We start from the raw sequence: 25,303 nt of genomic DNA on the forward strand, positions 1-25,303 counted from the left end.
GCAGATGAGTTGGTGTGTGTGAGAAATTAGGGGGTAAGTGGGTAAAAACAAAAAATGCACGTCACGTCAGACCACACTGTATAAACTTGACTTTATTATCACATTGATTCAGAGGATAGTCTTGCCATATTGGACACTGCAGTTCCTCCCATATTCCATGACAGTATCTGATCCTCGAAAGTGCAGCTCCTGTCTCACACAAGTCTCTTCGTGTGAACTTTAGCAGCCTCCCCTGTGGTAACGCTACTGATAGTTTTAAAGTCACACAATCTCCCTCAAAGAACAGTTGTTACAACGTCCCCTTCAAACGAAAAGTCCCCATTACACGGGGCGAAAAGGTAAAGCGCCCCGTTAATGCCAGCTAACGTTACTGATAAATGAGCTGTCAAAAAAAACCCACTGGCAGGAAAGCGCGCTCCAACATCCATGCAGCCTTTAGGGAAGTAGTCGGAGTTAAAGTTAGTGTCGTGGCAGTGTAGCGGCAGTCGTTCATACCTGAAATTTAACAGTCGGTAGGGTCCAACGGCCGTGTGTCCAGTGTCCGTGTCTGTCGGTCTCTACTACTCGGAGCGCTCTCGTACGGAATCTGTACTTGGCAACCTCACCAGCAGCGCTAATCCTGACGTCACCGCATGGTGGGACAGCCAATGGACCAATCGCCGCTCGAGCTGTGGCGCAGGTAAACAGCTCTGCGACATTATTGGTCACTTCTCGGCCTCCACCCGTGACACCCATGCTGTAGTGTGGGATGGAATGCTTGGAGGTGTGTAGGCGCCAGGGCGTTCAACCTCAGTGAGACGCGCATAGTTGTTGCAAATACCCCCAACTGAAAGCTGACATTGTCACAATCTAACATAGTGATGAGACGATTAGCTGTGATTGTATATAGTAGTAGCCTAATAGCATGAGTATAGCGACAATTATAGACTTGCGTTTCTAAAACTCTTGAATCTTTGTTTTGGTTTTGGTTATCTGCATCTTATGTGAGTGGACCAGTGAGAGCGTTGTTTGTATATAGTTTTATGAATGAAATAAAACCACCAATACCAAACCAATCTCATTAATCTATTTGTGACGTTGTTCTAAAATAAAACCTAGAATAAAGCCCACATGGACTCCTTGTCTATTCACCCTACCAGGTGCAAACAGACTTGGTTACACTGAATGTGTGTTGTCTCAGCTTGTGGTGGTGGTGTGCTCCATCTAGTGGATTGCATGACCCCAAACAGGCAAAGTCAAGTATATGGCAAGTCTATAGAAACAATCTGACTGGAAGTATGCTGTGATGCTGGGAATCATATCGGGTGCACTTTTAGGCTAAGTAAACTAAATATTTGTGTTGTGCTTTTTATTTGTTTTCATTTTTTAGTCATCAATGTTTATAGTGACTATTTACTTTTTTTAATTATTATTTTATTTTTAGATCTTATTTCCCATAAGATTGTTGCATTTTTCTATGGCAGAAAGAGTACAGGTTGAACTCAATAACTTTAATGACCCAACAAAAAAACACTGCTCTAGTAAAGCTGTTACCGTTTCTCGATGCAGACGCTGGGGGCGCTGTGGTGCACACGGCGCTGTGTTCGGTCCAGTCGGACCCTCTCTTCGTCGTTAGCAGTCCGGCTGACAGTTGCCTAGTGACGAAAAACTATCGAACTGCTGATTTCCTGCGTTTTCAAAATCTCAACGCTGGCACAAAGTGAGCTAGTTAGTGCGAAGTTTTCCAAACAGATTTCATATGGTTGTCTCTGGAGTATGGGACGAAATAAAACCGTTATCGTTGCTGGAAAAGTCGCCTAGCGTTTTTCAGCGTTTTCAGGGGTCGCGTTATGAAGCGTTTTGAAGAACGATGAATAATTATATTTTCATCAGGGTCGTTGGTAAAGGGAGCTATGGGGAGGTGAACTTGGTGAAACACAAAACCGACCGAAAACAGGTGAGAAACAAAAACGTATGTGTGGAATTCAACACAGACAAAAATAGCTCAACTATAAACAACGTAACGTTTTATAGCTTTACTGCTCAAAAGACCCAGCTAAGCTTCAACTAGCTTAAAGTTAGCTAAAGAATGCTAAAACCTCACAGTCAGCGTTACGCTCTTTGACGTTATGTTTGAGATTTATGGAGCAAACACTATAATGTTAGCAACAAGACATGACGAAGCAAAGTCATATGTTAGTGAAGGTAATGTGTGTTGTTATTTACAGGGCAATAACACCCACGTTGACAGTTGATAAATGTTGTTTAGAACCTCGAAGGGTTTGAAACAACAGGGACATGTATATTATTTGAACCCATTCAACCATAACAAACTGGAGCTGGATAATGAATGCATATAACCAGCATGGTGACTGTTATCCCTCTCCTGTAAATAACGTTTTGTAAAAATAACAAAAAACTACTTCAGGTAAAGAGCTGTCATTAACTTTAGCTAAAATCATATATGCGTGTGTCAATGTAAATTAAAACTGAGTTCTGTTGATTGTATCTGGTTGGAAATGCTTCAGTTTCCCCCCCCTTATGGTGACATTTAATGTTTGATTCCAAGCGTTTTGATATAGAATCATGTTCCTTTTCACAATAATATGTTTTCCTTTGTTTCCAACTGACTGCATATTTTTTTTTTTTTACAGTTTGTTATAAAAAAGCTGAATTTAACCACCTCCACCAAGCGGGAGCGGCGTGCTGCAGAGCAGGAGGCGCAGCTCCTTTCCCAGCTGCAACATCCCAACATTGTGACATACAGGGAGTCTTGGGAAGGAGATGACTGCCAGCTGTACATTGTGATGGGTTTCTGCGAAGCCGGCGACCTTTATCACCGACTCAAACAGCAAAAGGGCGAACTCTTACCCGAGAGGCAGGTGGTGGAGTGGTTTGTGCAGATAGCCATGGCACTACAGGTGTGGTTTGAAAGTGAAAGGCCATGCAAGGTCACACATCATTTCTATTCTTTATACAAGTTCGGGACATCTGAAGTCATTTGTGATTTTGCTTTGCAGTACCTGCATGAGAGGAACATTCTTCACCGGGACCTTAAAACACAGAACATCTTCCTGACCAAGACGAATATCATCAAAGTTGGGGACCTTGGCATTGCACGAGTCTTGGAGAACCAGAATGATATGGCCAGCACACTCATAGGAACCCCGTACTACATGAGTCCAGAGCTCTTCTCTAATAAACCCTATAACCACAAGGTAATATGGTCGTTTGCTCAGACACTGCGTAGTTTCTTTGTGACTGGTCATCGTCGATGCTTTACAAACGGATGTTGTTTGTTTCTAGTCAGATGTATGGGCCCTGGGCTGCTGTGTGTATGAAATGTCCACACTGAAACACGCCTTCAACGCCAAGGACATGAACTCACTGGTTTACCGCATTGTACAAGGAAAGGTGGGTTTCATCTTTTTACATATATTTTATTAGACATTCTGTTAAGGTCAAGTTTGAATGGTTTTGTCTTTGATACATTGTTGTACTATTCCAGGTGACGACAGTCGTCTTTTTGCAAACAGATACATATTTTAGTATTTGATCTGAGGCTCACGTTTGTTTGTCATTTCCTGAGAGCCTCAGATGAGTTCCTGGACATTATTTTTAGCTTCCTAAACTGTCTCGAGTTTGGAATAGTCTTAATTTGTCCCGAGGAACCACAAAGCGGTTGGTTTTCAATTGGTAACTTTAGCAATCTTGATCGGGAGTTTAGTATTTAATTGTCTTTTATACAGTATGCTATTTTTCCGAAACCTGATTCTGGAAATGTAATTTATTTCACAAAGACTCATAACTATTTCTCTGGTTTTCTCATCAGCTGCCACAGATGCCCGGTAGGTATGATCTACAGCTGGGAGAACTGATCAAGAGCATGCTGTGTAAGAGACCTGAAGACAGGCCTGAAGTCAAACTCATCCTCAGGCAGCCCTACATCAAACGACAAATTGCTATGTTCCTCGAGGCCACTAAGGAGTAGGTAGCACTGACAGCAGACTGCCTTGCTGTTATTTCTAATGTCTTTAAAGCAATATTTTGTATGGAAATTGAATTTCTTTCTGTGTTATGCTTCAATTAGAAGCATTTTCTACTGTCAGATATGTGTTTCTACCCTCCCCCTGTTTTTGTTCCTTTGCCACAGTGAGCTGCTATCATTAATCTATATCTTCTCTTATATGTTTATGTTTGATTTGGTTCTTACCAGAAAAACTGCCAAGTCAAGAAAGAAATCTGTCGGTGGCAGTGGTGATTGTAGGGCCAACAGTGGACCTGTGGGGTCTTGTCTGCCAAAGCCTGAGAGAAGTGGCCAGCCTGAACCTCTTGTCCGGGTGAAACACGTGAGTGACTATAGAATAGTAAGGCTGTAATACTATAATCTTATATATATTATAACATTCTAGAATATTGACATTTTTCATTTGATCGATTTCTGTGTTTTCACGTATTGAAATGTATTCCATCATTTTCTTATATTTCTTACATCTGAAAATAGACTAATAGTAACATGCAGGTATTTTCTGCAATGCTCAACCATGCTGGTTCAACATGAGGAGGAACTTTTTGATTTGTTTAATAACTGGTCTTGATGTCTGTGACCACGTTTTAAGGCATTTTATTTTGCCAGCTCACTCCTCTCTTTATAGAAAGTGTTTGTTTGCCACTTGAATATGGCCGGCATGGACAGTGATGTGTTGGCTAAACTTGAACAATGTCGGTTAAAATGAATTCTAGCAGTATGCTGCTGTGCTTGGCAAATACTGGTATGTAAGCTTAATAAATCTGATTGGGGAATTTATACATAATCAACAAACTATATCTTGTTCTTGCAGCATTGTCTTTAGATTTATAACCTACATGACATTGTGTCCAGATTTCCAAATCCCTTAATTCCGTCCAGAATAAGAGATTCCATTATTGTATATTTATTTTCGACATGTTTGTGTCGATACATTCAAGTAGTGAGAGGTCAAACCCAGTCCAGTGGATTGCTCCAGGTGAACCCGTTTACCCAAGCTTCTTCACCTCTGAGTTAAGCCAGCGAATCGTCGGTGTTAATTCTGTTTTTAGTTTCTTTCTCTTCATCCTCAGAAAGAAGAGAAACCACATCAACATAAAGTCCGGGACGCCGTCGGAGAAGACACTCCGGTCCAAACGCCGCAGCCACCCAAACCCTCCTCAGCCGATGCTCTTGAAGCCAGCATCGCATCCCTGGCAACGATCAGCAACATCGATGTCCAACTGCAGGAAGACGAGGACCCGATGAAGAGACAGGTGCCGGGGCCCCAGTCAGTTGTGTCACACCACCGTCGAGTTAATGAACCTATTACTCACAGTGTGCACAAAGACAGCAAGGGGAAAGGAAAACCAGATCCCTCTCCACATCCGTCCCCTGTTAAGCCCCCTCTGAAGTCGGTATCAGATGAGAGGAGGGCATCCAATGGATTGTTAGACATTAATCCACAGGCCACGCCGAGCCCCGGGGATGCTTTTTCTGTCGGTGGGGAGAAACAGACGTCAGATGTAGGTGATAAGGACGATACCATGGAGTTACTTAAAGAGGCTGATATGCAGAACCCAAAGCTGGAAGTGGAGGGCGAGGGTACCTTTTCTATCCATGAGAGGAGATCTGCACACAAATCCAACATAGAAAATATTGAAACGATTGTGGACTTAAATATGGATGGGAAAGGTGACACCGTTACCCTTCTCAAGGGAGCTCCGGCACAACACCACACCTCAGACATCCAAGTAAGTGCTCTGAGTGATAGATGGGCGTTTCTGTTGTTTCCTCAGGGCAAGTTCGTGCCTACTTTTTTAACGTGTTAATTTATGTCTTCATAGGATAGCCTAGAATCTACTGAAAAGCTGTTAGAGCCGTTCCCTTCAACACTGGTGAGCTTTAAAATTCTTGTACTCTTTCTGTGAACTCTAGCCAGAATAAAGACTATAGGCTGTATTGTGGAAAGATTTTTGCCGCAGTGTAAAAAGTGTAAATGTGTCTGTTTAGGAGCCCGTTCGAGAGGAATCTCCCTTACCGGCCAGTAAGCTGGGTCCGACCACTCCACACCAAACTCCTCTGTACTTGTCATCAGACCCGTCCATAGCGCAGCAGCACAGAGGGCGGGACATCAGACGGACACATGGGGATCAGGACAAGGTAACGGCAGATACATTAGCTAACGATTGTCACGCGATACTTCGGATCTTGAAGTGCAAGTTGGGCTCTTAATACAAATATAAAAGAATCTTAAAGCAGTTCAGTTACATGATTCCATTCATCATTGAGGCTAGTGCCTCATGGAGACTTAAAATAACACACTGATCAAAAGTCAGTTGATTCAATTAATCTTTTTTTTCATATTTTAATTTATATTTCTCTTTTTCTCTTGCCTCCTGTTAGTCCAAGGTGACTGCTCCTAGACCCTTACCTCCACTTCCTGTAAAGAGCATAGCCATGGACGGCAGGAAGAGGAGCAGCAGAGGCACAGAGGGCAAGAAAGCCAGCGTAGCTGCAACCTCCACATCAGTTAGTTCCTCTGCGGATGGATTCCTACCACTGCCACAGGTGAGAGTGCTCCTCCACCGGCTCCCTGTATACAGCTGCTTTACTGCAAATATGTGTATATTTTTGAATATCTATTCTGCCTGAAGCAGTCGATTTTTTCAGTCGATGTAAAGCATTTGAGGCCATAGTTTGGACTAAATGATTGAAATATTAAATAATTACAAAAAATATAAAAAATTCTTTTTGTGCTGATGACTTTGATATATTGGTCTATTATTGCTGGAATCAGCGGATGAAGCCTATTAAACACAGAAAAGATGTATCCTTTGTATTTCCAGGATCGTCTTCTGTCTGCCAGAGAGAGAAGACGACTGAGGCAGTCCGGGGAGATTGCCAGCCAACCAGGTACTTCCTCTCTTTTCCTAACTGAAGCCTGAGATGTATTACTGGACCCATCACAAAAAAACAACAGGAACACTAAAGTTATGAGAGGCTTGAATACCGCAATTAAAAAGCATTCACAGGCTCACATGCACACATATACACTTAATCCCAGCGGGAAACAAACATCAACAAAAAGAGTTGGTAGTTTACTTTTATTTTCTTGATTACTTTCCTGCTCTTTCCACAGGTGTTAGTGTTATAAGAAGGGCGTCTTATGATGTTTCTTCCACCAAGGATGAGCACTACAATGCTCCAGTAACCAGATCTGTTTCAGACTCTCTCACTGGGACCAACTATAAGGTACTGACATCCCATCACTGGGACATTCTATTCTACTTCACACGAAGGGAGCTACACTTTTTCCAACGTCTTTTTGGTCAACAGAAACGATGTGCCTTGTGATTCTAATGTGATACGTTCACAGTTCATTTAAAACAGAGGTCTGTGTCAAAATGGTGGTCACAACAGTGGGCTGTGTTTCATCAAAGCAGGATAAATTGGCGGAGCAAAGGTCGGATGAAGATGAGTGCAGCTCATCCACAAGTTCCACAGAACGATCGGAGGGAGACTGCAGGGAAAGGTGAAAGACACGACCAGAGAGTGTAGTCACCATACTGATTTATATTCATATTATTAGCTCTGGAAAGTCTGTATTGACATATTTGCTGTGTAATCCATGATTTATGCAGGAAAACTGAATCCAGCGACATGCAAGATTTGGTCCACATGATGACCCAGACGTTGAGTATGGATATTGGAGATGGTGTGAGTGAGGCGGACAAAGGCAGCTTTGGCTCTACAGGTTTACCAGAATTTAAACTGAACAGGAAGTACCGAGATACCCTGGTGCTTCATGGGAAGGCTCGAGAGGAAGCAGAGAACTTGTCGCTGGGTGAAATACCAATCGGTGAGATACTTTTCTCTATTATCATCAGTCAGCCATTCTGGAGCTTTCTTGTGTTTAACCAGCCTTTCTCTCTGAAAGGCTCCACATCTGGTCCCGCCAAGATCAGGAGAGCCATAGAACAGCTGAGAACAGATGTGGTGAAGGGTCTGGGGGTCAAGCTGCTGGACAGAGTTCTGGAAATCATGGAGGTGGAGGATGACACCAAACGAGAAGTATGCTTTTAAAGAAGTAAATCGCATCACACCAAACCATATACTGTACACTGTACCCATGGTATTACATGAGAACTCCAGCAGCTAATTCACCAGTTCTTTGTTTTCATAATGATCACAGTTGGCTTCCTTTTTTCTCCCTGCAGCTGTGCCTTCGTGACCAGATGGGAGATGAGAAGTACCAAGCGTATGCTGTGATGGTGAGGCAGCTGAAATTCTTTGAGGATGTTGCCGTGAACGTTTAGTGAAAACGCTGTGTATACGGGAGCGTACACATTTCTATGACACCACTTGTTAGAAGAGGTAAGCGTCTTCAAAGATCTCAAACAGGAAACTCTGTCTTTGGGAGAATTTTGACAGTTTAAGTAGAAACAAATGGTTTGACAAACGGTTATTATTGTTCATGAAAATTAGTTTCTTGCCAAAAAACCAACCTGCTTCTCTGCCATTGCCACTTTCTGGTTGTCGTGGAATTTCCACAATGCAGCTGCTCCTTTGCGAGCAATCTTATGTAAATGACTGTAAAGTTGTTGTTTTCCCTCATTCTTCAAACACAGAATTTATTATTCCTGTAATTTTCAGGATTTCTATGCAAAGATTTTGAGTCATGTTAAAGCATTTGTCTTTCTACTTTTAGTAGATACTCGTGATTATTTATAAGGCAAGCTAATAATTGTTTTACCCATGCTGTATCTTTGAAGATACTTGATCACTTCTGCTGTATTGTATTTTCTTAAACACAATAATGTGATGTAGATGTATTGTAGATATTAACATTTCAATTGTTTATTAAATCTTAAATGTTTTTTTTATGTTCACACCCATTTTCCATAATGTTGAAGACCTCAATAAAATAGTTTCAATGGGAGCAACAAGAGCATCATCAATGAGTCCTGCAAACAAAAATGAAACGTCCCATTTATAAAACAGAATATCAGATGTTTATTATTCGGACACAAGTAATTACTTATCACTGTTACAATGTTTTCTTTCCAAAATGCGAACTGTGTGACCAAAGGATGTATCATCAGGATGTGTTATCAGCCGGGCAGGGCCAGATGTGAGTTATTTGTGTTTCTTCTTCTTGAGAGTTTCCTGAGGTTTTTGGCTGGACTCCGTGCTGATGTCTGGAATAATTGGCTGCCAGGACAGAGGATTTTTTCTGTACATGGGCCATGGAGGCAGCGTCAACTACAGTAAAGGACAGAAAGAGAGATTATAAAATGATGTCTGGTAAAGCCTCCCAGGAAGAAGTATTTACATTGTATGCAACCACAAGCAGCTATGTTCAATTAGTGTGTTAAATTGTACTAATCTATGGCGTTATCTTGTGTAAACAGACTAGTGGCTAGATAATTATACTAATAATAATAAATATATATATATATATATATATATATATATAATACATTTTACTGGGAGCACAGCGTAGCTTGTATAGTTCCTTCCCTCAAATAAAGCACATAAAAATGATTAAAACAACAACGTACCACACAGGATACAACAAAGCCAGCCAAGACGATGTACACGGTCCACCCAAATTGTTCAACGATCAAACCATACACGAATCCAATAGCCTGAAAAGAGAGAGAAAGTATTATCAGTAAACTTAACAACAGGTAAAAACTAAATGGCGCACTAGTGCGATGTTTTGCAGGAGTCCTGGTTAGTTACCGCTGAGATGAGTATTATTCCTTGGAAAATCTGTTCAGCCAGTTTTTGGCCTTTATAATCCTGTAACCAAAGAGAAACATTAATAACAAAGCTTGCCCACAAGCTTCGTTTACCGCTACACTAACCTTAGGGACAGGTTAAATAACGTTAAAGTAATACAAAAATGAGCTTAATGGCTATACTAAAGTCAACAATTAGCTATAGTCCAGTCATATGTCGATGTGTCATTCTATTAAAACCTAAAACAGATTATGAATACTGGATGGTTGGTTATCTTCTCACAATTTTAACTAGCAGCTGTTACCAACGTAACGTTAGTTTAACCACTGCACTGGTTAGCTTCCGTTAGCTTGAAATAATAGCATGGATGAATAGCGAGCATAACTATGCAGCTCCACAAAAAATACGCTAGTCATCTCTTACCATGTGCGAAGGAATGGATTTGAATATAGACAGCATCTTTCCACTGAAGATGGAACGAGCAAATACGGTAAGAATTAGGCTCTAACGATGGCAGGTTGGTTGCAAAGCGAAGCAGTTTAACTTCCGGTTTCAAAAAGATACGTCGTGTTGTGAAGGACCCCTGCTCTGACTGAAGTGCCCATGTTGTTGACAGATCTGGTTTCATAGTAGGCAAAAGCGTTGCCTGTTTAAATGACTGTCCATCAATATGCTTAGTGTCTATTAGCTATCCTAGATTAAGCATATGATTTATTTACCTATCTATTTAATCATATATACATACCAATAATAAACTATTTAATTTTGTATTTGCTGGGAACAGCAAGCAAATTAAATGTTAAAAAGAGGGCAAAGGCATGGGCATCTATTACGACGTGCGCGTTTGTTGGCGGAGAGCGTTCAACTTGTTGATGTTGAGTTGGCAGTTTGGCTGTAGTGTAAATTACCATTGCTGTCCTATCCGATATATTTTAGTAGCTTACTTCCCCTGCGCCGAATATATTTTTAATTTAAGCATATAAACACACAGTTAAAAGCCACTAGTCTGATGGTCCGGTTGTGTTTATGCAGCAGCAAGCCGGGTTTATGCAGTCTTCAGTAGCTAGCCAGCTAATAACGTTACATCTTGGGCTGCGCTCAGATCAACTTTGACCGTTTCACCTGTTTTTATTTTTACATTTATCAGGCGTGCAGGAGGAGCAGATGAGGCCGTTATCATGACACTGAGGAAAGGTGAGTCAGTGTAGATGCATGTTTTCATGTCTAGATAGTGCAGTGAGGATGTAAAACAATAGTTAAATAGGAACATTAACATTCTGCATTACTCAACAGATTTGTGTCTTTCACAGTGTACCACAGCTATCATTAAGATCAGTTCTTCACTGTTTCTTTCAGTAAACGTGGTCATTCTTTTGCTGCTGGCTGTAGCCTTCCTGATCATAGTTCAACGAAATCTCCTCAACCTCGGAGACATTTTACACATGGAAACCCCAGGTATGTTTCTCTTGTTGCTCTGTGCCTTCTTCTCAGACTTTGAAGTGTATTGTTGTAAATATGTCATCAGACAAAGTCACTGCATTAGTTGTGAAATCCTAAATATGTCTTCATTCAGATGCGAGTCTTCCCTTTGAATCCGAGTTGTCTCCGGAGCTTCAACTGGAGTCTGTGAGGAAAGGAGAGGAGATCCCTGTCCTCATCACTGCTGTCGAGGAAAGACTCGGAGCTGTGGTTGCTGCCATGAACAGTGTCTACCAGCACAGTAAAGCCAATGTCGTCTTCACCATCGTCACCCTGAATGACACGGTGGATCACCTAAAGTAAGACAATGGAGCTTGTATGTCTTGCTGAAGAAGAGAAATGTGTGAAAAGTAATTCTCATGTGATTTAAGTCACCCTTGTCTGACATAACTTTATCTCCTTGTTTCACCAACAGTGTTTGGCTTAGTAATACGCGGCTAAAAAATGTCAAATATAAGATAGTTATTTTCAAGCCTGAGCTCCTAAATGGGAAGATAACTAAAGACACTCAGACGCTGGAAGCTGCCAAACCGGTGAGACAACAGAATGTTTTATCACGGTGCCAGAATAAATGTTCATGTTACTGTTTACAAATGGTTGTCTCTTGCCAACTTTGTTCTGTTGGTCTATTTGTCAGTTGACTTTTGCCAGGTTTTATCTGCCTGTGTTCATACCCGATGCAGAGAAAGCGATCTATTTGGACGACGATACCATTGTACAAGGTAAGACACCACCTTAAAGAAAGAGAGGTACCGTGGCCATAAACTAACAGTGAGAGAAGAGGTTCTCTGGAAGGGATTTTATGAATGGACTTTGCCTGTTCTGTTGGATCACAGGGGACATTCAGGAGCTTTATGAAACCAACCTCAAACCAGGACACGCAGCTGCCTTTTCGGATGACTGTGATTCAGCGTCTGCTAAGGGCATCATTCGAGGTGCTGGAAATCAGGTGGGCCATCTCCTCTTTGAGTTATGCAAAAAAAAATAAACAATTCATGACGAATGTTTTTATGCAAATGTGGTGACATTTGATTTTAAATAATGAATCTGCTCCAACAGAATAACTATATAGGTTTCCTGGACTTCACGAAGGATGCTATCAAGAAGCTGGGGATGAGGGCCAACACGTGCTCCTTCAACCCCGGGGTCATCATCGCCAACCTGACCGAGTGGAGGAACCAGAACATAACCCGGCAGCTGGAGGACTGGATGGAACTCAACACACAGTATGTTACTCACACTGGTGAAAAAGATGTGTGAATATTGAGGCTATAGTGGACTCCTTCTGTTAGAATTAAGCTGCATTTGTTGGTTTCCTTTTAGGGAGGATCTGTACAGTAAGACACTAGCAGAGAGTATCACCACCCCTCCACTCCTCATCGTTTTCTACAAACGTCACTCCACGATCGACCCGATGTGGCACGTCAGGCATCTTGGTAAGTTCTGGTTACTTACTGAAGGGAAACTAAAATACATTACATGTTTACTCAGTCAACCATCGGCTGTAGATCCAACACATTTTAGATCCAAGCCTAATTATTGTTTCCCATGAAAGTCATTGTGATAATGAATGGACAGTATAAAACTCATATTATCATTTAATTTTCAGGCACTACAGGTGCTGGAAACCGCTACTCCCTACAGTTTGTGAAAGCTGCCAAACTCCTCCATTGGAACGGACACTACAAACCCTGGGGGAGGACATCCTCCTTTTCTGACGTGTGGGAAAAGTGGTTAATTCCCGACCCCATGGGAAAATTTAACCCCGTGCGAAAACACACAGGGGACAACTAGACTGAAAAATGTGGTTTCAGGAACTTTCGAGCAGCCAAGCAGGACCGCGCCTCGTGATATCTCAGGATCCAAGTGAAGCCTTTTCACTCGCCACTTCTGTAATCCTCCGAATTTGTAGACTTGTGTACTTTCACATTCCCTTGAACAGCTTTTTTCTATACACTATATCTTATTGCTTAGAGCGCACAAATATTTGAGCCTATAGACTGTTCCGCCCTGTGATAAGAGAAATGGAGGATATACGAACATATGCATCAATCCCAGGCCACAGCAATGAGGTACCTTGCAACAACATACCAAGACAACCATGTGCAGGTTTGTTTACACACAGCTGAATACTGACGAATTTACTTTATTTGCATACTGGAGAATTTTAGTTACCTTAACTATGATATAGCACAGCCAGTCCAGTATTAGCCACGCAGATTATGTCATTACCTCAATCAATACTTCCTGTGGAAAAGTAGCACGTTTTACACTTAATTACACATTTATCAGATCCTGTTAACAGTGGTCGGTACTTAGTGCAGCATTTGTTACAAAAGATGGTTTATCCTTCCTCTATAATTCCATTATTCTGAAACAAAGATTAATTGTTAATCCAGGGCAGCTATTTAATGTTGCGCTGCCTTTTATAATATAAATGAACACTAAATCTCATGCTAATATTTAGTGTTTTTTAATGACATTTTATGCAGACCACTAAGCCAACTCCACCTCTGCAGAAATTGAATAATATTTGCACAATGTTATGCTTTATAACCCTTCAGTCAGGATTTGTATACACATTGCTTTGCCGTTGTAAATATTGGTCATCCTTTGTATGGCACATGAAATAAAGATTTTATCAATTACATTTGTTAAGATTTTCCATTTCCAAGATTGTGGCCAGTTTGCCTCGAAAGGGGAGTGAAATAGTTAAGAGCCACACACAAAGAAAATGTGGCATTAAACTGCTGTAGTGTAACTTTATAAAAATATAACAAATGAAGGCTTTGTAGAGGGTTTATTACATTTATAGTACATCTATATACAGTATTCCGCATGAACACAACAAATGACCTCTTGACATTTAAAACAGGCAATTATTCACCAACAACATCTGGAAGAAGTCGTCGGTGGATATACACATGACCACATAGACAAACGATTCAATTATGTTAACTGAAAAATGTTGTCGAGGATAAAGGTCCCTGTATGGAAACTGTCCCACCATCTTCCAGATTCAGAGTTTAAAGGCAGGGCACAAACACCAACGACCGTCCTGACACCACTCAACTAGGTAGTGCCTTTTAAACTGGGATTCTGAATCAACTCTGCCTGTCACGAGGTGATCAAAGGCACCCTGACAGTGATTCTGTACGTCAGCATGTTTGTGTATGCTGACAACTCCACATCTGAATGTCCTCCAGACAAAGAAAGCAGAGCTCATTTAAAATGCGTGTTGAAGTCATAGACATCATCTGTTGTCGCTGCAGAGCGGCTGATGTCGATGGGGAGAGACTGGAACTGCACATGGCCTGGTTGTTCTGGAAGACAAGTCGACACGTAAAAATAAGCCCCACTAGCTGCATATTTTAGTAAGAAAGAAATGAAAGGACATTTTTTTAAAAACAGAACTTACTCTTGAGTGGCGCTGTCTGTGGTTTATCTGGTTCTTCTGTTTTATTTGCCTCCTCTGCACTTTGTACGGGCTGCAAGACAAGCAGATGTTTTAACTATTCAAAGTCTAACACTCCAGATGCAAAGTGATGTGAATGAGAATGGTCCAGCCAGCAGGATCAGAGTTGGATTAGAAGTCTTCATACGCAAATCAAGACATGAATTTTTGTCCTCATTTCCTGGAGACCAGATTGCGAGCCTTACTTGAAGTTAAAAAACAAAAACTTCTAATATTACCTCATTCTCATTATTCTGCTCTGCTGCTCCCTCTACAGCAACAGGCTTTTCTTCAGAGGACTCGAGGACACTCAGCTGACCTGCAGTCGGGCCTTTAGAGATGAAGCCTATGCTGCTGGCCTGGTTCGGGAATTTAACACCTAAAAAGCAAAAGTTGTTTTCAGCAGAGTCTAAAAGCCCATTAGAGTCACTTTAAATAAAGCACCGTCCACAAATGAACTACGTTTTTTGGGGTTTGCATTTCAAGAGGCTGAAACTCTCACTGTCTGACCACATACAGCATGCACGTATTGGAAGACATTTCTGAAAAACACATTTATTTTGTTAACAAACACACTACAGATGAGCTCTGCTTGTGACAGAGCCACATGATAGAGTGGTTTGTGTGTTACTCTTGGAGGTTATAACCAGTTATAACAGCACAAGCTGCTCAACCTTCTCAGTCCTCCACATTACAACGATGTGATACGTGTTTGTTTTTAATGTAAGAGGGGAGGAGAACATTTCACAAGTGGAAAAGTTAACTGTATTATTGATAGTTGACCCGTCACACATTTGAATTGCAATGACTAAATTCCAACTATTCAAATTTTTTATTATATTGCATAAAGCTGGATGGGTCAAAACAGTTTGGAGGCACCAAGAAGAAATGTTGCTCTTTACACAATATGTGAAGAACACTCCTTAAGGACTCAAATCAAACACCACCGTTACCTTTCAGAGTTTCCTCGTTGCCCTTCTTCAAATTGTTCAGATCCCAGCCGCTCTGCATCTCTGTGACAACAGCATCGGACATGTAGGCGGGGAGGCTGTGGTTCTCCGGTGCCTTACAGTGGTAGCTTACCTTGGCTCTGAGGGGGACACAGATTTCTGTGAGATCAATGGAGACACAGCACCACCTGCTTACATAATGCAGCTATTCTGGCACAGTGTTGGGATCAGAGTTGGATTAGAAGTCTTCATAATAAAATCTAGACTTGCGTTTGTGTCCTCATTTCCCCACTGATGCTCTACAGCTGCCAACCCTTTGTGTTCATAGAAGCACTCACCCTGTCCAGTCAGCGAGGAACGCTGAGGCCGCCTGCTGCGTGTTAGGAACTCCACCCTTCTGCAGATAGCCACGCTTTTTGGCGAAAAGGGTTAAAAACTCAAGAGAATTTCTGAAGTCCGGGACATTGTACTGGAGCATGATCTGAAACCACATAAAATGTAAATCAATCTAACCAGTTCACCCATGACTCGACACATCTCTCCTGTGATGGGAGCTCCTCCTACCTGGCTGTGGTCACACTGTTTCAGCAGAGTCCTGACGGCTTCCAGCACATTCTGCTGGCCCTCCTCCACCTGCAGGCTCCTCAGAGCCATGGAGGCTGGTGGGTTTGATGCCGACGCCACAACTCCCGGGCTGTCTATGAGCTTCACGTTCTTTAAGATGTGCACCTCCTGCATGGATCTGAGGGGTGGCAACAGGCAACATTTGACTATTAGGATGAAAAAGTATGTAGTTAATAGTAGTAACATGTTATGGTAATTAGAACTTAAAACAATATAAACGTAATCCCACAGTAATGTGCATAACTACAATTTGTAAATGCCAGTTCTGCCGACTATGCACTAAAACTGATCCCACAGAAAATTCTACGATTGTGTTTGGCGCTAAGGTTTTTTGCTTAGTCGTCACTCACTTTGTGATGCCTCGCTTCGCGTCAGCATTGCATGCAAGGATCCCCTTCATACTGTTGATGAGACTACTTTTCCCCACATTTGGAAAACCTGAGGGCAAAAAAAAAAAGAATGCATCAAAAAAATATGAGCATCAAGATTTTGTACTTTGAGCAAACTCTAAGAAACAACCAGAATTGACAACTAACATAATATAATGTTAAACGGGATGCTGCTGTGCTTACCAACTATGCCCACTTTGAGCGAAGCTTCATTCTGTTTGTTTGCAGCAAAACTTGTGAGGAGCTCAGTGAGACAATCGTTTCCAGAACAGGCCGCTGCTCTGGATCGGTCCAGGACTTCATGGGAGGCCACGATCCTGCTCTTCCTGGCTTGCTGAGGACGACATTACCAGACCAGTTAAGTTACTTGAAATAAAGCACCGTCCACAAATTAACCACGTTTTTATTAGTTTGCATTTCAAGAGGCTGAAACTCTCACTGTCTGAACAACACAGCATGCACGTATTGGAAGACATTTCTGAAAAACACATTTATTTTGTTAACAAACACACTACAGATGAGCTCTGCTTGTGACAGAGCCATGTGATAGAGTGGTTTGTGTGTTACTCTTGGAGGTTATAACCAGTTATAACAGCACAGCACAAGCTGCTCAACCTTCTCAGTCCTCCACATTAATTAACTATGTAACACGTTTGTTTTTAATAAACAAATCCAAACTGTAAGAGGGGAGGAGAACATTTCACTTCACACCTCAAGTTGAAAAGTTAAAGCTGTCTTATTGATAGTTGTCCCGTCACACATTTAAATTGCAATGAATCTAAATTCTGACTATTCAAAATTCCAATTATATTGCATAAAGCTGGATGGGGGTGAACATGTGTTGGTCAAAATAGAGTTTGGAGGCCCCTAGCTTGTAGTCGAGACACAGGTTTATAAAATTACGGTTTAGTGTCTTTATAAACCATTATACTTTTTATAAATCTAAATATGTGTTCTTGATCAAATGCACCTCCTACCACTGTTTTGTCCTTGATCTGTGTTGATGCCTTGAACGCCACAACTGGAAACTCCAGTTGTAAGCACTGTATCCACCTCTCCACATTTTCTATGGGTACCAGATCTGCAACACAGAACAAACATTTAGAGTCCAGACATTTTTTTATTTAAATCCACGACAGACAACACACTCATGTGTTCTTGACTATGAGCTAACATGGCAGTGTCTCGTGTCCACTTACCTATTTTGCTTAAAACCAAGATCAGTTTTTTATCGCCTTCCCTCTGCAGCACCGCCTCCTCCAGCTGTGGACACCTGCACCCCAGTGGATCCCGAGCATCGAGGACTTCTATGACTACATCGGATGCATCAATCACCTGAGGGAGGGATCACGCTAAAGATTATCAGGTGACAGACATTCCTGTTCTCCTGTAAACCACTGACAGGGATAGGGAAGGTTTACCTTATTTAATTCAGAGCAAAGGTAGTGTTTGGAGTTCTTGTCTGGGGCAGACGGTTTCTCTGGCTGCTTCTCAACCACATCCTATGGAAACAAAGACACCCCGCAAAAATAAAAGTCAGTCAACCATAGAGTAATGCAATTCTGAACCAACAGATTATTTTAGTGTTTGCCTTTTACCTGCCGAGCCTTCTTGGCCGTGGGTTCTGATCCTTTACTCGCAGTCTCCTTTTTCCTCTTCTTGGCTCGCTCCACTATCTTAGTTTGTTTCCTCTTCTCTTTTTCTTCTTCAATCTGTGAGACACGAGAACGTGTTGGATGAGTATTACAGCAGTCCAACACAGCACACTTGAAACAAAAAAAACACTCAAAATGCAAATTTAAACAACGGTAGGTGTTGTGATAAACTACGTTAGAAGATTAAATGAGGCCGACCTGTAGCCGCCTCTGCTCCGCCTCGCGGAGGACCTCCTCTTTGAAGGGAGCGCTGCTGGGGACGCCGGGATCTTTCTTCGGGCGTTTGCTCACTCCATTCTTCTTCGCCTCTTTTTTTAACTTTCTGTTGTGTTCCCGGACCTAAACACACATAAAGCAAAACAAAACAATTGTAACTTAATTTCTTGTAGACATTAAAATGAGTCAAAACGAGTTACAAATTAGCTGCGTCAGCCGCGTTCACACAGGCCTCATCGACCGAAAAACTGTAAACGTTTATCGTTAAAGTGACGTTAATAAGAGATAAAAACACTCACCTTTTTCTGTATTTTATAACGTTTGGAACATGAGACCCGCTTACTTGCTTTCTTTAACTCTGAAGACAAAAGATAGAAGTAAAACCGTTTAACGTGGTTTGAACATTTAATTAACATTCAGTCAAAAACGACGGTAAAGCAGACAGACCAATGGTGGTTGTTACCGATGAATACAGGTGGTGTAAGGTTGGATGTATTATCCGAACAATAAAGCCCTAAAATGTGTTTTTATGAGCTCATATCAGGGCTTACTTACTTGGTCGTTTCATCGTGGAGCTGCGGACCTGCCAATGTGACTGCGCTGGTCTCGCACGTGGAGAAGTCCGCAAGTTTGACGGTTCGTCATTTCCGCTTTTCTCTGCGCATGTTTCGCACATGTAGGTTTCGCCGCCTGCCGAGCTGGAGGATAGTAAGCTCATCCGAGAGATTTATACAGACTGGAGTATGGAGGATATTTTGGTCAAAAAGTTAAAATCGATTAGTGTTCTTCTACACTAGTATGAATAATAAATATTAATAAATAGTAAAAAGGAACGGGTGAAATTCAATTGAAAATATTTAAGATTTATTTGAAAATGTGAAGTGTCATTGGAAATGAATGACACAATCTAAAATGAAAAACAAGACGCTGACAAGACCTGGAGCCAGTCCTCCAGGTCTTGTCATCGTTTTACCGATTAATTAAATAATTAATTGCTGATAATAAATCCGATGACTGAACGTGAAAAGTAATTGTAAGACTTGTTATTTAACAATGTAAAATACAAACAAAAAAAACATAGCTTTAGCAAATGCAAGATATTTTGCACTTTTATTTATATTTTTATTACCATGTTTTATTTCACTACTCATTATATTTAAGTATCGGCAACATAACTTAGATATTTACATATTGTGTTTTGTATATTTAGGGTATTAACAGCATCCATTGGTTTATTTGTTGTTAAATTTGGTATATTTGGTACTTTGGCACCTGATTGGAGACGTAACTGTAATAATATATATTCCACACACTGTATGCAAACACAATAAGTATAGACTACAGTATGTATCATGTAGCTATGCCACTGGGTTGTTTGTATTTGTTTGTATTATTTTCGAGGGCACATTTTCCCACAAAGATAAAGAATGCTTTGTTTGGGCTTCATGCAATAATGTCAAAGCTTGCAGAAATATTAATATTATGATATTATAATATATCATAATATTAAAGAAGTATTTAGCTCGATGACAAACTGCATCCCGTTTACTCTGTATATCCATACTTTTTACAGATGCTTTTGGAATTATGTAAATGCTAAACTATTTTGACAAGGTACATAATAACATACCAAAACTGCAAGTTGTACTTTAGATGTGTGGTGACTGGTACATTAATCTACGTTTAGACTTGATGAAGGAGTTTTATGTATGCATGAGTATGTTTTTACTTTGAAAATGTATCAAGAGATATGCATTGTGGCTTTATTTAAAGGTGTAAGATTGTTTTTTGATGCTTTGAGAAAACTGATTGAGGGCCTGACAGGAAATAGTCAGGAGACGCTTTTACATTGTATATATGCAGAGCTCAGCTGAGCGTTACTGATTTCCTCATTTGCAGATCAATAGAGTTTTCCAAATGTGAACATAGATTAATGTCAAATAAACTGGCACTTTCACAACATTCAGGCATGTTGTTCTGTCACGTGAGACCCGATTATAAATACTACAGAATAAGTGGTGTCACAGAAGATATTTGGGGAGCGATGTGAAAGGAGGAGGCGAAGAAGAAGACTTAACTCCGGGTCACGTGACAGGGTCGAGCATCTTTTTTGGTCCATTTTGGATGGTAGCAAGAGCGCTGTGCAACCCAAGAAAAATGACCAAACTTCAGTTTTTAAACGTATTTTTGACTGAGCGTCTCATGCTTGCTGCGCAGGAGATCTACAAATCTGTCGAGGACACGATTTTGGAGTACCAGGAGGAGATAGCGATCAGGGAGCGGGAGAACGACCATTTGAGACGCAGGCTGCGAGACGCTGGAATTGAAATATGGCCAGGTTAGCTCCGCTGAAAGCTAACGGTGCAGTGGCGCCCCTTTATGTCCCATCTGCCAACTCTTTTGGGGCTGGCGTTATGTAGTGTAATGGGAAGGACCGCGTGCAGAAACAATGCAACAACACAACAAATAGTATCAGAGTAATGTTCCCTCACTTCCAAACAAGTTAACTTTAGCCGTTAGCGAGCTAGTTGACTTTAGCTGCTGTTGTTGTGGAGCGGCTAGCGCGTTAGCAACCTTTGTTCGTTAGCCAACCAGCTAGTTTAGCCGACTAGCCTACACCCGGGGTTAGCATATAGCTAACTGTTATATCTGTACGCTAGTGAACGTTTTGACGCACTCAGTGTACTAATTCACGGTTTATTTGACAGGGCAGGACAGATACACGTGAGCACTAACTAAACGGATTCACACTACACTCTTGTCGTGTCATAGTGTTTGTTTACTCCAATTTTAAAACTCCCTACCCTCACAGAGTAGACCCATGGCTGAAACTGCTGTAAGTATTGCTAAAGGTGCCAAATATTTATTATGAGTATGATAAGTATTGCCCTCTTAATTTCAAACTATTTGTAGAGATTGTGTACGTACAGTAGACAAGTCTTTTTTTTCGTTAGCAGTGTTAAATAATACTGTGAATGAATGGCATAGTGCACACTTAAAGAATCAAGGGAGTGAATACTTTATGTAGGCATCACATACTGTATTATTGCCTATTATACGTACTCATGCTTTCCCCGGACTGATTTGTATCATATTTAAATATATTAAACAAGAGAGTCTATTGCTTAGGCCATTATTTTTCTACGTGAACTAAATGTGTCAGGGTTTTGTTGGATTATCACTTCTGTTACACAGTTTCCTGAGGTAAACACTGGTACTCTATGTTGACCTGCTCAGTCAGTGTATCACCACACAGTTACACTTTTCTACATGGATGTTTCTTAAGAATTGTATGACAAGGTGGGGAGTTCAGCTCTTTACATTTTTGGTGGGAAAAGTCTGGTAAAGGAGTGTTTTACCGAAGAACACCACATTACTATTTCCATGTGCTCCGGTTGGCTCCGCCACAGCTTCACGGTCTGTTCTGTAAATGGTCAGCACTATAGATAATTCCCAGAAGCAGTAGCTGGTTCACCTTTCTCTGAAAGTATCAACAAACACACCAAGTGCCATGTAGTTCAATTAGCGTTGCAATGTGCACTGTTATGTTTACAGCAATGAAGTTCATATTTTCATCTGATCTTCCTCTTGGTTTGTTCGCAGATCGTCCATCCATGGCACTGTTGGACGAGGAGGAGGGTGAGCACCCACGTCGGGAGTGGAGTCCCAGCATGGGGCATGAAGAGCGCATCCCCATTCAGATTAAGGATAAAAGAGATATCCGGGCCAACCAAGGAGAGGATCAGCTCCGTGGCCACGGCTCTTGCAGCACACCAGAGAACTTGTTCACTCCCCCGCGTGTTGTTAACGAGTATCCTCAGGATGGCCCCCACACATCCAACCTCCCTCAGCCTCAGAGTCAAGGCGTGGAGAACAGGGAGAGGGATCCTGCATCTCGAGGCTCCTCGAGGCACGTGAAGGTAGAGAGTGGAGGAGGCCACAGAGGCTCGGCTTCTTCCAACAGCGGCGCCCAGCCACTCGCACCAGTCAACCCAAACTGCTCAAATGAGAACAACATTGACATTATCGGGGTGGAGAATGGAGGACAGATGGTTGGTGTTAAGGGAAATGGAAGTGGCGCCAACAGAGGACAGGCCTCTCAAATGCGCAACCAAGGAGCCAATGCCGTGGACTGCCCTCATCAAAAATCCCCCGTTCAAGGCCACATGTCTTCCTTTTGCTGCAAGGTTTGTGGGGAGGCGTTTAGTCACGTTGGCCACCTGCATGTGCATGTACAAGTGCACACTCGAGAAAAACCTTATCGCTGTGGAGTATGCGGGAAATGCTGCAGCTCGTCTGGAAGACTCCAGGAGCACCAGCGTAGCCACACAGGAGAAAAACCATTTCGCTGTCAGATTTGTGGAAAGGGCTTCACGCAGATGGCTCACTTGAAGGTTCACATGAGGATCCACACTGGGGAGAAGCCATACAGCTGCCCTGTGTGTGGCAAATGCTTCAGCCGTTCTGACAAAATCAAAAGGCATCTCCAGACCCATAGCCGCGAGGGAACATATTTCTCAGGGCAATGATGCTGTTAAACAGCCCAGTTTGTGAATCATATTGATGAGGGAAATGTCCTACAAAAAGCTAAAATCGCTGCCAATAAAACAAGGCTTTTTTTTCTTCCTACTGTCCAAGAACTAGGGTTTCTGCAACTCGTGGAGAAAGTTTCTTATCTAACCTAACACTGCTCCATGCCATAGAATTTGTATTAGCCAGTTTAGTATGTCATTTACTTAATTTTGTACTTGTCGCTGAGTATTACATCTCTAAGACACAATTTGAGTTTTTAGCTAGCTTTTCTGAATTATCTAGTCCTTCCATAGTCATATAATTAGCATGACGAAGTCTTCCACACATGCCTTGAAACTGAGATGCATTGAGAAATGCAACAATGTTCAACACAGCTTATTATCGACCAGTCGCTTCGTATCCATAAGTTTACACTTGAGTTTAAAATCTGCATACTTGACATCTATCTTGTAATCGTTATTTTACGACCTAAGATTTAAGAGTCAGTGCATGAAGTGATCTACATTTTCTCAATTAACTAGAGAATTGATGGTCTGACAAATGAAGCCTGTGTGTGTGTCATCTGCCAGTAACACTGCCAGTAGTCTTTTTTTTTTTTTCTTTTTTCAAATTTTTTTTATGAAGCAATTAAACATTGAAAATGTAGGCTAACAAAAAGCCACTGAAAAACGCCCATACACTGTAAGCTTGACTGACTAACTAGGAGAAGTCTGACCTAACACTTTTTAATTTTAACTTCCTTTTTCTTCCGAGTGCTGTTGCATTGTTGCAGAGCTGAACACTGCCATCTCACATCGTCAGTGCTTCATGTTGTCCATTGAAATATGGATCAATCTATTGTGAGACTGCTCCACTATTGTGTGAAGTAACGTGATATTCTGTAAAATACCACTGGTCTCGATCTACCATTCATTTTTGGAATTGTGTGGTGTTTTCTTTTTTTAATGATATGCACTACGGCATCTGTCTGAAACGGTGCATAATTTCACTCTATAATAGGGCCCTACAGTATTAGCTGACTATCTGTGGTTCTTCAGGGGTTTCAGTCTGCAAAGATCTCTGTTCACCTGTGTTTCCACCACAATTGTCATTCACATGTGAGGTTATTTTTGGAGCGGCCTCGTTTGTGGTTGATTTTCAAGGTGATGTTTGTTTATCGTGGAATCGGGTAGTTCCTCTGCCCACCTTGGACTGACTCCATGAACAGTCGACCCTACAGTCACCTTTCCTCCTCTCAGGACTAATGCTGCATTCATCACATGAGGGCATACCAGAAATACTAACGCCTGACTTGAAACAGCTCTTATAAAAGTCAGAAACTCAGGGTTTGTGGCTTTTCCCATGGAATTTGTCCCTGCTTGTTGCAGACATTAACATGACATTATCAATTCAAAATATAAAAATCAACAATTTGCATCTGAACCTCCTGCAAGAAGATGAACTAAAATAAAATATGAAACCTTCAGAGTGTGTCAGAGGTCAGTTGATGCACACTAGTGAACCCTCCGTGCGTGATGAATGCAGCATGAGACAACTACAGCACGTCCTCACAGCTGACCAGCAGCCCTTCACTTACAGTCTTCTGGGACACCTTTGCTCCCCCTGCGCACACACACTAATGTACAGTGTTGTATCATTGCGTATTAAATGTTATTTTTTAATAAAGTAGTAATTGAGTATCCATTGTAATTGTCTTGTATTATATATACAGTATACATGTAAAGAGCTAGCTTTAAGAATCTAACATGAAATGTTTTATAGAGGCTAACCTCCAGCCTTTGCATGAGCAGGTCTTAGCATTCATTACTCTGGTTAGTCGTTTAAGGGAACGCTCAGGTGTTGCTTATAACGGTAACGATGCATCTATATACGTACCCAGGGAGTCGGCGCGCATCAGAGGTTTGACCTCCATTGAATGTAGACACAGAACTTTTAATAATCATCACCTGATACATATTTTAAGGAAATGTGCCCTTTTCACAGATGGCATCTTGACGTCAGAGTGCGAAAAGCACAAGTGTAAAACAACATAAAAGGACTCATGTTATTGTGAATGCTGGCTCACTGTCACGGCTTACGGAACTTGAATAGAAAACGTCTGCTGTAACAAATGCCCACTGGAGATTACATCTTTACAGCAAAAAGATTGGTTCCTAGTAAAGCATATGTATTCTATAATTGTAGTAACAGCTATACAACACCTGGTGGGGTACTTTCCATTTAAATTTGTTTAATGCGTTAACTTGACAGTAGTTTTAAAATTGCCACCT

General features: G+C 41.5%; 6 protein-coding genes across 8 annotated transcripts in view; 3 read left to right on the forward strand and 3 right to left on the reverse strand.

Annotated features, from left to right (window-relative positions):
• camk1b (calcium/calmodulin-dependent protein kinase Ib) overlaps positions 1-577 on the reverse strand; it is a 33,949-nt gene extending 33,372 nt beyond the window's left edge. The window contains exon 1 of the mRNA XM_079186498.1: positions 496-577. The gene's annotated coding sequence lies outside the window, so the exon portion shown is untranslated. The remainder of the gene's footprint in view (positions 1-495) is intronic.
• A 1,149-nt stretch (positions 578-1,726) lies between these two features.
• Positions 1,727-8,854, forward strand: nek4 (NIMA-related kinase 4). Of its 3 annotated transcripts, none has more exons than XM_079186484.1 (15): positions 1,727-1,936; positions 2,634-2,900; positions 3,000-3,197; positions 3,286-3,393; positions 3,812-3,966; positions 4,196-4,328; positions 5,080-5,739; positions 5,833-5,883; positions 5,999-6,148; positions 6,392-6,556; positions 6,835-6,901; positions 7,128-7,240; positions 7,429-7,520; positions 7,630-8,059; positions 8,206-8,854. In XM_079186484.1, the coding sequence occupies exons 1-15, from the start codon at positions 1,850-1,852 to the stop codon at positions 8,302-8,304; spliced, it is 2,775 nt and encodes a 924-aa protein (XP_079042610.1). In that variant the 5' UTR covers positions 1,727-1,849; the 3' UTR covers positions 8,305-8,854. The 3 variants fall into 3 exon arrangements, with proteins under 3 accessions (XP_079042610.1, XP_079042611.1, XP_079042609.1); XM_079186485.1 differs by lacking the exon at positions 1,727-1,936 and having other exon boundaries at positions 7,630-7,847; positions 7,926-8,059; XM_079186483.1 differs by lacking the exon at positions 1,727-1,936 and having other exon boundaries at positions 7,432-7,520.
• A 123-nt stretch (positions 8,855-8,977) lies between these two features.
• On the reverse strand, positions 8,978-10,295 carry spcs1 (signal peptidase complex subunit 1). Its single transcript, XM_079186507.1, has 4 exons — positions 10,157-10,295; positions 9,734-9,793; positions 9,550-9,636; positions 8,978-9,250 (listed from the first exon to the last, which is right to left on the reverse strand). The coding sequence occupies exons 1-4, from the start codon at positions 10,190-10,192 to the stop codon at positions 9,125-9,127; spliced, it is 309 nt and encodes a 102-aa protein (XP_079042633.1). The 5' UTR covers positions 10,193-10,295; the 3' UTR covers positions 8,978-9,124.
• Positions 10,296-10,617: 322 nt separating this feature from the next.
• On the forward strand, positions 10,618-13,831 carry glt8d1 (glycosyltransferase 8 domain containing 1). Its single transcript, XM_079186497.1, has 9 exons — positions 10,618-10,927; positions 11,090-11,188; positions 11,307-11,511; positions 11,628-11,745; positions 11,850-11,934; positions 12,049-12,161; positions 12,272-12,438; positions 12,536-12,648; positions 12,822-13,831. Exons 1-9 carry the CDS (start codon positions 10,912-10,914, stop codon positions 13,004-13,006), a joined length of 1,101 nt encoding a protein of 366 aa, XP_079042623.1. The 5' UTR covers positions 10,618-10,911; the 3' UTR covers positions 13,007-13,831.
• A 166-nt stretch (positions 13,832-13,997) lies between these two features.
• gnl3 (G protein nucleolar 3) lies at positions 13,998-19,113 on the reverse strand. The gene is made up of 15 exons (XM_079186488.1): positions 19,056-19,113; positions 18,800-18,858; positions 18,483-18,623; positions 18,228-18,341; positions 18,051-18,131; positions 17,829-17,964; positions 17,607-17,710; positions 16,813-16,963; positions 16,591-16,678; positions 16,181-16,358; positions 15,955-16,097; positions 15,620-15,756; positions 14,906-15,045; positions 14,631-14,700; positions 13,998-14,535 (listed from the first exon to the last, which is right to left on the reverse strand). Exons 1-15 carry the CDS (start codon positions 19,066-19,068, stop codon positions 14,435-14,437), a joined length of 1,656 nt encoding a protein of 551 aa, XP_079042614.1. The 5' UTR covers positions 19,069-19,113; the 3' UTR covers positions 13,998-14,434.
• A 1,520-nt stretch (positions 19,114-20,633) lies between these two features.
• On the forward strand, positions 20,634-24,655 carry LOC306715979 (uncharacterized protein). The gene is made up of 2 exons (XM_079186496.1): positions 20,634-20,838; positions 22,104-24,655. The coding sequence occupies exons 1-2, from the start codon at positions 20,658-20,660 to the stop codon at positions 23,027-23,029; spliced, it is 1,107 nt and encodes a 368-aa protein (XP_079042622.1). The 5' UTR covers positions 20,634-20,657; the 3' UTR covers positions 23,030-24,655.
• Positions 24,656-25,303: the final 648 nt, after the last annotated feature.

Source organism: Pholis gunnellus (genome assembly GCF_910591455.1).
Source record: "Pholis gunnellus genome assembly, chromosome: 3".
Taxonomy (NCBI): Eukaryota; Metazoa; Chordata; class Actinopteri; order Perciformes; family Pholidae; genus Pholis; species Pholis gunnellus.

Coding starts and splice junctions, on each gene's coding strand:
- nek4 (XM_079186484.1), top strand. CDS start 1,850: ATGAATAATTATATTTTCATCAGGGTCGTTGGTAAAGGGAGCTATGGG. Junction 1,937..2,633: donor ACAAAACCGACCGAAAACAG/GTGAGAAACAAA, acceptor TTTTTTTTACAG/TTTGTTATAAAAAAGCTGAA. Junction 7,521..7,629: donor GAGGGAGACTGCAGGGAAAG/GTGAAAGACACG, acceptor TGATTTATGCAG/GAAAACTGAATCCAGCGACA.
- spcs1 (XM_079186507.1), bottom strand. CDS start 10,192: ATGCTGTCTATATTCAAATCCATTCCTTCGCACATG. Junction 9,794..10,156: donor AATCCATTCCTTCGCACATG/GTAAGAGATGAC, acceptor CTTTGGTTACAG/GATTATAAAGGCCAAAAACT. Junction 9,637..9,733: donor GAATAATACTCATCTCAGCG/GTAACTAACCAG, acceptor CTCTCTTTTCAG/GCTATTGGATTCGTGTATGG.
- glt8d1 (XM_079186497.1), top strand. Junction 11,746..11,849: donor CGCTGGAAGCTGCCAAACCG/GTGAGACAACAG, acceptor TCTATTTGTCAG/TTGACTTTTGCCAGGTTTTA. Junction 12,649..12,821: donor GTGGCACGTCAGGCATCTTG/GTAAGTTCTGGT, acceptor TTTAATTTTCAG/GCACTACAGGTGCTGGAAAC.
- gnl3 (XM_079186488.1), bottom strand. Junction 14,701..14,905: donor AGCAGAATAATGAGAATGAG/GTAATATTAGAA, acceptor CTTGTCTTGCAG/CCCGTACAAAGTGCAGAGGA. Junction 14,536..14,630: donor ACAGACAGCGCCACTCAAGA/GTAAGTTCTGTT, acceptor CTTGTCTTCCAG/AACAACCAGGCCATGTGCAG.
- LOC306715979 (XM_079186496.1), top strand. CDS start 20,658: ATGACCAAACTTCAGTTTTTAAACGTATTTTTGACTGAGCGTCTCATG. Junction 20,839..22,103: donor TGGAATTGAAATATGGCCAG/GTTAGCTCCGCT, acceptor GTTTGTTCGCAG/ATCGTCCATCCATGGCACTG.